Below are 15,055 nucleotides of genomic sequence, written 5' to 3'. Positions count from 1 at the left end.
AAATTTATACAAAATAATAAAATTGTATTTTTTGTCAAGGAGTGGCCACCCTGTACTCTGACCAAGGATTTTTTGAATGTGGCCATTGGCAAACAGGTATTATCGCGATAAATACAAATTTATAGAAGATATATTTTAATTTTTGATAATTTTTTAATACGCTGTAATTATTTGATCAAAATTTTGTGTTTTTATCTTATTTATTGAATAGAAGAGAACTATTATAAAAAATGAATTTTCGTCACCTAATTAAATAAATTTTCCTCACTGGCTATCACTAAATAAATTTTTGTTATAGCAAAAGGAGTGAAAGTATGTATTTTTTAGAAAGAACAAATTTATGGGGAGAAATATAAAAATAAATAAACATATTTCGAGGGATTTTAGAAAATTTTAATTTTTACATCGAATTTTATTTGAAAATAATACAACACGATTTCGTCAGTTACTAAATGAATAAAATAAATTAAAATTACGAAAAAATATTATGGCGTCGTACTAAATGTCCACGTAAATTTCCTTTTTGATATGTTTTATAACCACAAACGCGGCATATAAATTGTGGTTCCTTTCCACATTCCACGCGTTGATGAAATGACATTGACGTTTTCGATGCATACTTTTTTCCACACTTACATTGGAAAGTTTTTTTTAAATCATCTAAAACATTTAATTTTTATTTAGTTTAAATAAATTAGAAATTTTGTAATTAAATTTCAAGTAAAAAAAAAAAACACCAACATTTGCTTTGTTTTTAAATATTTTGTAGTCTTCACAAATCTAAAAGGACGTGCGATAATTTACACTAAAAAATTTGTATACATCTTTTTATGTAGGTTGGCCTATTTCTAAAATTTCGACTACAAAGTTACCATAATCAGTATCAATCTTTGAAAGACGTTTTTATCAACAATTGATATAGTGGGTAAATCTATCGGATTTTGATAATCAATTTGGATAATTTTTTTTAAATAGGTGTCTTTCGTTGAAAAAACAGAGAAAAGGAGTTTTCAGGTTCCAGAACAATCCGCACGAGGTCCGCGGTTTTGGAGCAACTTATTTCTACAATTTTTCTTTGGTGATGTTTTCTTGAACATCTCTGCTTCTAGTGATCGGATTGAGGCGAATAAAAGTAGAATTGTTTGTTATAGCGAAACCTGAACATATCAAACTAACCTCAAAATTACCAGAAAGTCGCAGTAACTCCATTTATGCAACTTTCTCAGATAACTCTTCGAAAAATGAAGGAATTGAGTTAAAATTCCGGAAAAATATGTAACTTATGACCTCAATTTTGGGAAAACCAATTTCTTCTCCCAAAATTTTTCAGTATGGTTAATCAAAATCCGGTAGATTTACCCCACTATTATTAAGATAATCATTTGCAATAGTTTAACATCTTTCGGTAAAATACTGAAGATGGCCACTAAGCAACTGAAATTACTTTTATCTGGTAAATAAATGACTTACATACCTAGAGATCTTCATAAACCATACAAAAAAACAAAAACAAAAACACCTCGATAAGGATTTCCAACACAAAATAAGATTTAAAGACCTAGTAAGGGTTAAAACAATCAACAATATACTCAAAAAATTAAAATTTATTAAAGTATATATCACAAATTCTTTAAAAAATAAACTAAAATTTCATATATTCTTCATAATTCCAGAGTACAAATACTAATTGTTAACAATCGTATTATGTTTTCGTGCCATATGCCCACGAAAATTTGCTTTAAAATGTGACTTATAATCACATAAAGTACAAGCATAATTTGGTTTTTTACCACAAGCAACCTTTTGATGGTACAACATTGATGCTTTTAGAGCATATACCTTGCCACAATGGCAACGGTACGATGATTTATCGTTATTATTATCGATGGTATTATTTAACGCTACAAAAAAAAGTTTTATGTTAATGTTACTTATTAGAAATTACTTAAAACATATGAAAGAAATACAAAAAACATTTAAACAAAATTGGAAAAAACAATTTCACATTTTTAAATTGCCATTCATGCTGAGTTTCACAAGTGTATACAAACTTACCCTTCTCAAGATTCCCATAAATTTAAACAGTTAAACAATCAAGAAGCTTTAAACATTTGGTAATAGTAGTATGATTTACATTAATAACAAATTATATAGGATGTTCCGTAACGACCGCAATGCGACAACACAATAATACTGAGAAAAAAAGTTTTTTTTTTGACTGACTGGTAAATAACTTTTAAAAATCGAACTATCGACCTCCTGCACATAACGTCTTAATCATTAAAGTTTGTTTGCTATGGCTATGCGTCTTTACTTCTTCACTATCATCTGCCTTTGGATATTGTATTACTTTTTATTTCCAGGTATTTACATACTTTACAAAAGATGAAGTTCACAAAAAATTTCCAAATAGCTCTCAAAGAAATTGTTTGACATATCTGAACATAAAGCTTGAACTAACTTAACATACATAGTCTCAAGGAAAAAGTTTTTCGGAAATTTTATAAAAAGCCTATCTTATAAATCAATAAAAAATTGTTCAATACAGCTTTTACACAGTGCCATCATTTATACCAAAATTCGTTTGGAGAAATTAAACAAGCGATATTATTTAACTTTTTTAATATACAGAATGTTCGATTTACATCTAGGCATATAAATATCACAAGCATGACAGAGTAAATGCGTTAAGCAATGCATCTAAGTAAGAGGTATTATAGGTGTTATATGAAATTGCAAAAGTTACTTGTATCGTGGCTTATCTGTTGTAGTTCATCTATCCAACTAACAATCTCCCACTCTCCAAGCGTCTATCTCAACACATATCGAAGGTTCAGAACATGTATATAATACCTCTCACTTAGATGCATTGCTTAACGCATTTACTCTATCATACTCGTGATATTTATATGCATAGATGTAAATCGAACATTCTGTATAAAAATGCTACCAAAATACCTTGGTACACAAAATCTTTTATCGAAGAAGTAAAATAAAAATTATATTCTGATATCGTGTAGATGTCTAAGTTTCAGAATCTTTGCCGCACCAATTTTACACCTAGCTTCTATAAATTTGAAACAAACAATAAAATCAAATCAAATCAAAATATAAAATGAAAAAAAAAAAACTACAATTAAAAATTAAATAATTATTTTTATTTTTAAATGAAAAGAAGTTTCAGAATCTTTGCCATATTTATTTTACACCAAGCTTCTGTAAATTTGAAACATCCAATAAAATTGAATAAAATCTAAATATAAAGTTTAAAAAAAACTACCATTAAAAATTAAATAATTATTTTTATTGTTAAATGAAAAGAAGTTTCAGAATCTTTGCCATATGAATTTTACACCTAGCTTCTGTAAATTTGAAACTACCAATAAAATTAAATAAAATATAAAATGAAAAACCATTAAAAATTAAATAATTATTTTTATTTTCAAATGAAAAAAATACATTTAAAAAAACTTTAAAAAAGATTTGTACATAATTCACATAATATTATGTTTTCGAGCTAAATGCCCTTTTAAGTTAAAACTTCGTGTCGATTTATAGGAACATAACGAACATTTAAATTTCTTAAAATTTTCACAATTTGTACGCATATGTGACATATAACCATTCTTTGTTGAATACATTTTTTTACATTTATCACAGCAATACAAGGTAGATGATGAATTTGTTGTGTACTCATTATTACCATTATTACCAAATGATTGTGACACAAGAGTAGTTAGATGTGTTACACAAGAGTAGTCAGATGTGTTACTGCTGGTATCATCATAATAATTACCTGGAAATTAATTAGTTACTTTGAAAATAAAAAAACAATTTTTTGTATTTAAATTTTATCAAGTCAAAAACAAATATTTTATTCTCGTTTTTTGTTTTGGTACAAATTAAATAAAATTTATGACGACATAAACTTTTTCGAGAAAACTATTTAAGAGTAAACAAAATACTACTGACAACATTTTTATTTTCATTATATTTAAATTTTGAAGAAAAAACATCACTTTGATTTACCGTGGAAAAACTTTTTTTCTAAGAATTCAAGGAAATAGATTCAAGTTAATTCTTTGAATATATTTTTGCCGCGATGGTATATTCAGGTTTGGTAGCATCCGTCAAAATACTAAAAACAGTTGCAGTGATTAGGATAATATGCTATCTTTGAAAAATCCAAGCTGAGAAGGTGAAAAATTTTGCATAGAATAGGCGATATTTTATTGAACATAATTTTCTAAAAAGATAATTTAATGAACTAAAAATCAAAAGTTACTTTTTTCATCCATCTAAAAAAGTTGCAAACTTTCAGATCATGAGAGTCAAATTCAATAAAAGAACACTAGAATGATTAAACTAAATATCTCAAAGGAAAAAATGAATGCATCTTTGAAAAAAAGTCGACCTCTCAGGGGCGCAGAAAAGAGTCAACAAATTTTAATTAAACTTCGGAAATAATTGCAAATACCTAATCTCAATTCAATTATTTGTAAATAACTAATCTTAAATTGTTATAGAAATTGATGGTCTAAGAGGTCGATCTTCACCCATCTGATAACCAGATGAGACATATTTTTTATGAAATTTTATTGATTTTTAAACATGACAATCATAGTTTTCTATCGAAGAGTGTTCATGGCTGTTTTTAGTTTAATTAATTTTTTCATGAACAGTTTTTTTCATACCATTCATTTCGTAATTAAATTATCTTTCTTCTGATACTAATTTCGATTACTAACAGATTGGCGAAGTTACCTCATCAAGTTTTAACAGATAAGTCAAAGTAAGTAACTACACCGATCTGTTAGCCAATCGAAATTGGTATCAGAAGAAAGATAATTTTATAACGAAAATAATGATACAGACTTGACTGAAAAAAACCGTTCATGGAAAAAATTAATTAAAATTAATTAAATTAAAAAAATATGATAGGCATGTTTAAAAATCAATAAAAATGCATAAAAAATATGTCTTAACTGGTTATCAAATGGGTGAAGATCCACCTAATACCGTCTCTTGTACTATGAGGCAGATTTGAAATTTTATTTCAAACAATTTTTACTTAGAATTAAGAATCGTTGATAATTATATGTTTTTCAAATTATTTATCAAGTGAGTTTTTTAATCAAAACCTAAATATAAAAATTAAAACGAAAAAATAAAAATTAATTATTATTTTAAAAAAAATTCATACTACATTATAAAATAAATATTTAGCATAAAATTAACTAAATAGAAAATAATTATTTAAATAAATAAATATTAAAGAGACAAAAAAAAGTTAAATACCACAAAAACAAGTCAATTGAAATATAAAACCAAAAACAATTTATTTTATTCGATTGAGTCAAATTTCTGTTGTTGCATATTAAATAGTTCATGTTTACGAAATACATGAGCTTTAACATTTTCACTTCGATGTGTACGAAAATTACAATAACGACATTTAAACTGTGGTGGTTTACCACATTCTAATCGTTGATGACGCTGTAAAGATGTTTTAAACGTATACTTTTTACCACAATCACCACATCCATATTTCATCTGACCACCCGGACCATTTGAATTCTTTTCATAATATTCAAATTGTTTGGAACTGTCATAATAATCCAGTATGTCACCATTATGGCTGTAATCTGAAAGAAGATTTAAAAATTATTTTTTTTATTTGGAAAAACTTTTTCGTTTAATGTTAAAAAATGTTCTTCTTACAATTACTACAAATCTTTAGTTTTTGTTTTTTGATGAATAGCGTCAAACACATAACAAGATTCAGTAGTAATAAGATTATGCTAAGACTCATAAAAAATATATTTAACTTGTATGTGGCGACCGAAAGAGCCCCAGTAACATGTCTAACATAAAGCAAAATTTAGAAACTTCTACTTGGAAGTATCGTAAAAGGAAGATTGCGTACCTTCTTTTCATTTAGAAGTTATTGGGAAAAATATTGTGGGAGGTATAATAAATGATTAATACAACTGTTAGGTATTTTAAACAAAACAACTTTCCGTGGTTTATTTCAATTTTGAAATAAAAATTTCTATCAAGCAATTTCGTTTTATTTCAACATTTTATTTTAAAAACACCGAAATAAACAGTTGCAGCACTCATTTTGTAACAGTTTGGGTTGTTGTTTCAGAAAATAAGTATATAAAATATATCTCTGTTAAATTTTCGACCCCCTTAAAGGATCTATTCGATTCCTCTTGCACATAAAAACAAGTCGTATGATGCAATCATACGGAAATCATACTAAAATTTCCATTCATTTAATGATAGAAAGTGCGGTCAAATTTGTGACGAATATCACATAACACACCACAAATATACAGGGTGGACCACTTTAATCTATAATAGCTAATAACTCGTTTTGTATTCAACCAATAAAAAAATTACTTGAGCAAAAATTGTAGATTTTGATGGGGGCATCATGTTTTGACATCATATTGTACCTAGTTTACCGGGTTGCTTTAATAGCCAATATAGAGACAGGATAACACTTTAAATTAGATAGTTAATACTCGAAATTTTTTCGAAAAACGTTAGCTTTCGGAGGAAATGCGACTTAAAAATATGTCATTATTGCATTTAATCGAAAGAAAATACACTTAAAGTTTATCGATAACTGTAGGTCATGGACACAGGCGAAGGTCCTCTTTTGCCCTAGACAACTTTTGGCTAAAACATTTTTCCGTAGCTTCTTTCAATTAAATGCAATATTGACATATTTTTAAGTCGCATTTCCACTGATTTTCGAAAAAATGGTTTAGATGAAAAATGTTATGAGGATCCACTTTCTTATTTAAAGTGTTATTCTATCTTTCACCGTTTAGGATCTAAATTAGCTATTAAAGAAAACCGAAGAACTAGGTCCAATCTGATGTTAGAGCATGATGCCTTCCATCAAATTTTTGCTTTGAGTTATTTTTTGATTGGTTAACTTCAAAACGAGCCATTAGACATTATAGATTAAAATGGACCACCCTATATAACATCTAACAAAATGAATGGATTCCATGAATTTTGTGAGGTGACGTGTCTTTGGTCATTATATGGGATGTGCACCAATTTTCCTATGTTGGTGTATAGAAAATAAAAATGATCAGAAGCCATTCTCTGAAAATATAAATCTTAAAATAACCATGAAAATGGAAAATTTTAATGAAAATATATGAGTTCATACTTACCAGAAATCAAAATTAAAAAAAAAAAAATTCTTGAAGATATTTTAAAGGAAGTTCAAAATATTAAAAAAATTTTATGGGGTCTATAAATAAAAGTATTTTGATACTAATCAATAAAATTCATTTGAAATAAAAATTAGCACATATCAAAAGATACAAACAAACACTTCTCGATAGAATTATTATTAATAATATGCACAGTTCAATAACCTTCTATATACATATCATGTAAGTTAAACTCGCTTATAAAAAGCAACTAACTCTCTGTAGTAGTACTCTCAAAATCACAACACAAACGCACGACAACGGTCAAATAATAAAAATTATTTATTCAAGAATTTATTATTTAAACAAATCAATGGAAAATTTTTATGCATGCAAAATACAACAAAGAACATTTTGCTCAACGGAAGTTCAATGACTAAACTTTTTCAAATTTTAATATTTTTCTCAGTAGTGTACACACGCATCAGATATTTTCATGAGTTTGATGTCTCACCTTAAATTTGAAGAAAATTTTTTTCATGAATATTACATGTCTAAATATAAAGTAATAATTTCCCCTTCATCAGTCTGGTATTTTCCATGTTTTTTTTTGTCAACGGGCTTTTCAATTTTTTTTTAATTAACCACGAACTTTTGGTAATTATTGTCTACTTGTCATTTGAAAAAAAATATAAAACTGTATACCAAATTAATTACATAAGGTAGATATTTAGACAAAGAAATAAAGCATTAAAAACGGGTCAACTGTCTGTTTTGAGAGCGACGTCGAAAGGGATGCGGTTTTTAGAATTCGAATCGTGAGGTCACCAACTAATTTTGTAAACAATCGTGATATTCGTCGTAAAATTAGACTTTTAGTTCCCAGTTTTTCATTTCTCCCTCATTACTTTGGTTCACAAAGTTCGTAGACGCCCTTAAACGATACATACAAAACACTCCATTCATCATGAATGAACAAAAAAAGTTTACCGTTGTTTTTGTAGGGTTATCGCTTCAACACAGAATTTTTTTTCGTGTACACCAAAATCTCGTTGACCATTTTAATCACTATTTTCATATTAACAATCTAAAAAAATTGTTTAAATCAAAGGCGTCAAAAGTGAAAATATCTATAAGTATTGACTAACGAACTAAGAAGATCTAACGAACCAAGAAATATCGTTTGGTTATTTTTTTTCAAGATCACTAAATATATAGTAGAATATAATGGTATGTGTCAGAAAATTGTTGACGCCATCTAAGGAGAATAAGTCATCAAAAAAATGTGGTTTTTCTGTATTAAAGCATCAACACATTCACTACACTGAAATATAAAAGACAGAGATTGCCTTGATACACTCAGTAAGTCATTGAACTCCAATTTTTCCGTCAAATGAAATCATTTACCAGTAACTAAATGACTGTTTTAATATAGTTGATAATTTTCCAACATTTAACAATTTATAAAAAGTTTGCGGTTGTTTGACGTCATAATTTTCATTTGCATAAAAATAAGAAAAACATTTTTTATCGTAAAAAAACAAATAGCAATGTAATATAGATCGTGGGTATTCCAGAAATGAGTCAATTTTTCTTATTTTTAAATGAAATTTTCCAATTTTTTTGCTCTTTTATGAAAGTTTTTGAATATGTTAAAATAATAAAATATCTTTTACGTAAAATGATTTCGTCGAAGCAGTCAGTGTCAAATGGCTGTGAAACATAGTTTTTGCCATTTTTGAGCAAGTGTTGCAAAATGATATATAGGCTTAAACAAATTGCTAGCCAGTCCATGTAGAAGTATATTATTCTAAGATTATTTTCTAACTTTAGAAAATAAGTTGAAAAGTTTAGGAAATCAAAAAAAATTATGCTTTGAGCGTAACTCGGGAGTCACCTAAATGAAATTTAAATTTTCTGTTGTTTTGAGTTTTTTTAACGATTTGTTTGTGTTTTATGTGTAGAAAGAAAAATATTGAAAAAAAATGGGAAATGCCTTGCAAATGTCGAATTTTAGTAATATAGTCGAATATAATTTTAAAGAATTCAAAAACGATAATTAACGAAGCTACCTTAATAATGCTTCATTGAATGCAAAAACGTAACAAACAACAAAAAACGTAAAGGAATTTTCAACTAAGAACTTTATCTTAGCTAGTAGTACAAGACACGGTATAAGGAAGATTTTCACCCATCTGATAATCTGATGAGACATATTTTTTATGAAATGTTATTGATTTTTTAACATTCCTATCTTTTTCTGTCGAAGGTATTCATGGGTATTTTTAATAAAAAAATTAAATTATCTTTCTTCAGACATCAATTTCGATTGGTTAACAGATCGGTGTAGATCTCTTCATAGCATATGACCCAAGTAAGTCAATATAGTTAACTACAATGGTCTGTTAACCAATCGAAATTGGTATCAGAAGAAAGATAATTTAATTACGGAAATAATAATATAGGCTTGCCTGAAATTGATTAAAATTATTTTAATTAAAAATAGCCATGAACACGTTTTTCCATAGAAAACTATGATAGAAGTGTTTAAAAATCATTAAATTTCATAAAAAATATGTCTCATTTGGTTATCAGATGGGTGAAGATCAACCTTATCTCTTAGACCATAAGTTCTTCAAATGCGATAGTTACACCAGACACCCGATGCTGAAAAAAGGTTGCAAAATTACAAAGAAATTAAAAATTTAGTAAAAAATAAATTATGTATTTTTAAATATATCTAAATTTGATAATTTTTCATGTACAGATGATATATGAATCTTCAAATGATGCTTTAATTTACTAGCATGATTACAATATGGACATTTAAACGATCTTTCAAAATGGAATGACCTTACATGACCATATAACGATGTACGATTTGAATACATTTTATTGCATAACGAACATTTATAACAATCTTCTGATATTTTAATTATAAATTTAAATGATCGAAAATCTAAAAAAGAAGAAAATAAACAGATAAATGTGTTATTAAAAATGTAAGTATTTTTAAATATTTAAAATTTTAGAAATATAAGAAATAAGCTGAAAATTTTTATGAAAAATAAGATAATTTTCTAAGAAATTTACGTAAGTCTAATTTTTGAAAATGTAAATTCTTTTATGTTTTGGAATAACTTTTCATATTATTTTGCAAACTATGAAAATGAATATAGAGCTTCCATTTATACAGGTATTTTGTAAAAAAAAACATTAAAAACAATTTTCATAAAACATGTAAAAATGTGAAAGAAACGTAAAAATAATAATCTGTATCAAAATTATTGCACTGTAGAAAAATTTCCCATCGAATGATATGTTATAATGCATCCATGGAAATAATTTATACAGGAAAACATTATCAAAGAAAAGTTTCATTATGAGATACATCAAATGGTAGCCTTTGATTTGACCTGGATCTTAATTTACAAGCCATCTCAGGTTAATACTTGTTATCACATTGAGGAGCACTTTAAATGTGAAAGTTGTTCCTTATACAATCCTTAAAACTTAAAAACACTATTACAAGCAAAATTTAATAGAAATCTTAGTTGTCTTGCTATATGATATCAGAAATTTGTGTACTTATTAAGGGTATTATAATACAATAACCTTCAAAAGTTGAAGTCAATTGATTGTCTCTAACTCGAGGAGAAAGATTGAAGGGCTTGTGTTTTTCAAATAACTTTTTTAAATCTAGAAAAAATGACTTCACTACAAGCTTATATACTCTTACCGAGCAATAATACAAAACTTTTTGACAATATTTTAGCAAGACAACTTCGTTAAGTTGATTCTCCCTGTTGACTATTCATAATTAAATCAAAAGGTGTGCTATCAGGGTGTCTCGTGACTCGATGATCATAGCTTGAGAGTGTATTCTCTTAACAATTTTAAATCGAAAGTTCCTGTTCTACTTTCATCCAAAATCCAATAGTTAAGGAGCAATGAGTACTATTAAATTTAGCAAATAAAGTAAAGACGTTGTTGAGGAAAGTAGTTTAATGTTTTATTAATTAAAAATTTTTATTGAAAATCTATGGCTTACTAGCATCAAAATTGGTTGAGATATGCCACTTTTTAGGATAAGTACTAATATCTACGATAATAGTATATTAATAACGTTATAAAAGTATCTACCATAAAAAGTTGCATATCTCAGTCAATTTTGATGTTAGAAAATTGAATAAAAAACGAAAATATGCAGATTTACATCAGCTATAGCTTTTATATGTAAATTTTGAATTAATAAAACATTAAAATACTTAACTCAACAATGTCTGTACTTTATTGATTCAATTCAATAGTGCCCATAATTCCTGAACTATTGGTTTTTTGATAAAAGCCCAAAAGGCACTTTCGCCTTAAAATTGTTCAGAGAATACAATCTTAAGCTATGACCGACGATTCACGGGGGGGCACCCTGAATAACTTTATAATTCAGAATTAATTGTAATCGTAAAATACCAGATACTATTCTAAGAATTCGGAATGGTTCACGAAGACTACCTGTATAAATTAAATTCTTTTCAATTACATTATAAACAGAATTAAAGTCTGTAAGACTAATTAAACTTACATAATTTCCCTAAATCATTTCGTTCAAATCATTGAAAAAAGCCAACAATTTATTGAAAATCTTATAAATTACATTTTTTTTTAATAATATACAATTTTTATTTATTTAGAAATTCGATATCCATGTACAACACCGTAATGTATCTTCAATTCGCTTTTCTCTTTACACGCAAACGGGCATAATCCACATTTAACAAAATCATGTTGTGCCTCATGAATATTCCTAGCATACTCCTGCTGATACGTTTGATTACAATATTTACAAATATACAAACGTTTACGAATTATTTCTGAAAAATAAAAAATACAATATCGAATTATTTTTAAAATTCATCATGTGTGTTTCTAGGAATACAAATTAACGATTTTTTAAATCAAAAAAAATTATTACAAAAAAAAAAAAAATTACCTTTGTTTCCTCTCAAGTCAAAACCAAAAATTCGTTTTAGTGGAGTTAATTGTAACATAAAAATTATTAAAAATACTTAGAAACAGATCCGATTAGGAGCATTACGATTTGGGAAAACCAAATACTCGTATTTTCACGAATTTAATGCGATTCAATTATTATGTTCTTTATAGGAAAGGTAAAACTACCATAAAAATTATTTGATGATGAAGATATTAACAAAAATTAAAAAATTTTACAATCCCTGTTCAAGAAAAAAATAACATTACCACACCAAAATCGTTAATCACTTTATAAGTTGTTTAAATATTAACAAAAATAGAAATTAAAAAAAAAAAATGCTTGATAAATTTGGAAATTGTGTTTAAAAACTTGGATTCACCGCTTATATTAAGATGGCAGAAAGTTCCTTAAAATATTTCTGTAAAATGTAACAGGAATACTTCGGTAATTTTGGTTTTTTATAAATTTTGGAACACCTTGTAGATTCGCTTTCCCTATAAGCTTGATTGTAGGGTTGAAATTAGTTTTGTTTTGCACTTATTTTAAACTTTTAACATAACTGTTAAAACATTACCCGGTCGTAAATCAAATTCGGAATTCATGAAAAATTTTTATTATTTCACGTACAAAAATTAGTTTTCTCCAATTTTTTAATAAAATCACATAAAAATCGGATCCATTTCTAAGAATTTGTAAGAAAACATTCTCATTTACTCAACTATTTTTAAATAACACAAAAATCATTTAAAATTTTCGTTTTTTTATTAACAACGCTGATTAACAAATAATTTGAGATCGTTACAAATTTTCACAATTTTTTTTATCACAAAATTAAGTTCACAAAAATAAATTTATCACACAAATTTTTTACTCTGACAAAACAGTTTTTCAAATAATTTCACCATTTTTTTTTTCTAAACGTATCAAAAAACCATAATTTTTCGTACAAGGTCTTCAAACATGATTTCACAAAGAACTATCATTAAACAAAATATTTAGATCTAAACTAGTTATGCTTAGATTATTTAACTGAATTTTTTGTAACATGGTAAATTTTATTATGCCTAACTTTCACAATGAATTCACGAATATTTTTAAACCGTAACAGAAATGCATGTGATTTAAATTTTTTTTTTTTAAATAAATAATTCGATAGTTTTTCCAATGATCGTTTGAAGACCTTGTACATATAATATGTAATAATTACATATTTACGAAGGGGAAATAATAATAAAATTTATATTCAAAGATGCTGGTAGATTGTTTTTAACGTGACTCATAAATTAAATGGATCAAATTACGAACAAATTTATTTAAATAAATATAATATCAAAGGTCTGGGAAGAAATAAATACTTAAAAACTAGACTTAAATAGATTTTTTTTAAATAATTATTGGTAACTTTTATATAATCTTTGGTAAATGTGATGTGTGTACTTCAAAATTTGTGCCTGTTCAATTTTTTTTAAATTTTATGACTATTCACATTTCTTGAGAGCAAAAATTTCAAAAAATATTTACACTTTCAAATTCTTTTCCCAAAAACAAAAAAAGTTCATACGAAATATATATGCTTGAATAGTTTTTATTTCGGACAAATAAGATAAGATAAGATGTTAATTTTATTTCATGTGAGATGTCTTTCACAAAAATGAGAACAGAAAAAACTTTCACACAAATATAAAACCAGAGACCTCGCGTGTTCAAGATATACGAACATTTGCAACAAGGATATTAAACGTATATTTTGAAAGTCCCTGAAAGTATATTTATATGAACTAATTTCTGTGTAAGGAATTCTACTATAAAATAGTAAAAATGCTTTACTATTTTGTTTCAAAATTTTTCATTAAATAAAATGAAAAAAACTTTTCCCCATATTTTACTACAAGGAATTGCATATCCTGCAATATTTCTTAATGTACAAGGTGTTTCAAGATCATCGTATTCTAGAAATGACCAACGGGGGAAAATCATTTCCTCACGCCAAAAATACTTTTTTGCTAAGACAAATAGAAATTAATATAATAAGCATGTTAATTACTTACCGATAATTGACTTCTATTTGTCTCTAAAAGAAGTTATTTGTTTTTAGTGTGGGAAAATTATTACAAGCAGGTTTTTCCTACAATAAGGTTTTAAAGCTTTTTAGGATGTTAAACTGTAAATAGACTAAAATCAATCAAAAAACCTCAATATGAATCAAAGCAAATTTACTCACTCATATCAACATGCAATAGAATATGTAAAATAGAGATAACTGGCTGCTGTTAACATGCGATGATGAATTGATATTAATTTATGACAAGATAACCGTACTCAAATTTGTACAATGACTAGAAGAAATCACAATCATAAAAAATAATTGGATTTTATATCAACAGCAGATTTACCAGGAGGAATAAATTTCATAAATATCATTTATCGAGTTTACAAATTCAGGATGGCTCAAAATTGACTAGAATATTTTAATTGTTTTTCTGCCTTCTCAGACGGAAGAGTTTAACTGTAAACTCTTGAGCTAGAAACATATGCAATACAATAAGATAATCAGATCACCTAGCATAAAAAGCGATCATATGATGCCTGCATCACATCTACTGCCTACATCACAGCTAGGAATAACTTGCCAAGTAAGTCTTTTTAGGCCATGTAAGTTTAAGGCTTTGAAAAATACTATTGAAAATAAATTAGCACTGGCGGAATTCAGTCCCTCATAATTCCTAATTCTGACTATTATAATTGATCTAAAAGAAAAAAATCCCATCCGTTGGGTGCAAAACAAAGCTGATACCGTAGGTAGCTTTAGCAACTTCATACTATATGATTTTTTAAATAGCTTATGCAATGCATATTACCTGAATGATACAACTTTTGGTGC

The 15,055-nt window shown here is 26.8% G+C and overlaps 1 protein-coding gene across 8 annotated transcripts in view; it reads right to left on the bottom strand.

Annotated features, from left to right (window-relative positions):
* The window catches only part of LOC123299073 (longitudinals lacking protein, isoforms A/B/D/L), a 422,122-nt gene that overhangs the window by 103,940 nt on the left and 303,127 nt on the right, over nt 1-15,055 (bottom strand). Inside the window, exon 5 of one of the 8 annotated variants that reach the window (XM_044881283.1) lies at nt 1,678-1,901. The exons of the other annotated variants lie outside the window; for them this stretch is intronic. Coding sequence (XP_044737218.1) covers nt 1,684-1,901 — 218 coding nt within the window. The 3' untranslated portion in view covers nt 1,678-1,683. Of the gene's footprint in view, nt 1-1,677; nt 1,902-15,055 lie in introns of those variants that run through there. 8 annotated transcript variants of the gene reach the window in all.

The sequence above is a fragment of the Chrysoperla carnea genome, chromosome 4 (assembly GCF_905475395.1).
Source record: "Chrysoperla carnea chromosome 4, inChrCarn1.1, whole genome shotgun sequence".
NCBI classification, from domain to species: Eukaryota; Metazoa; Arthropoda; class Insecta; order Neuroptera; family Chrysopidae; genus Chrysoperla; species Chrysoperla carnea.
This window is presented reverse-complemented; position numbering and strand designations above follow the sequence as displayed.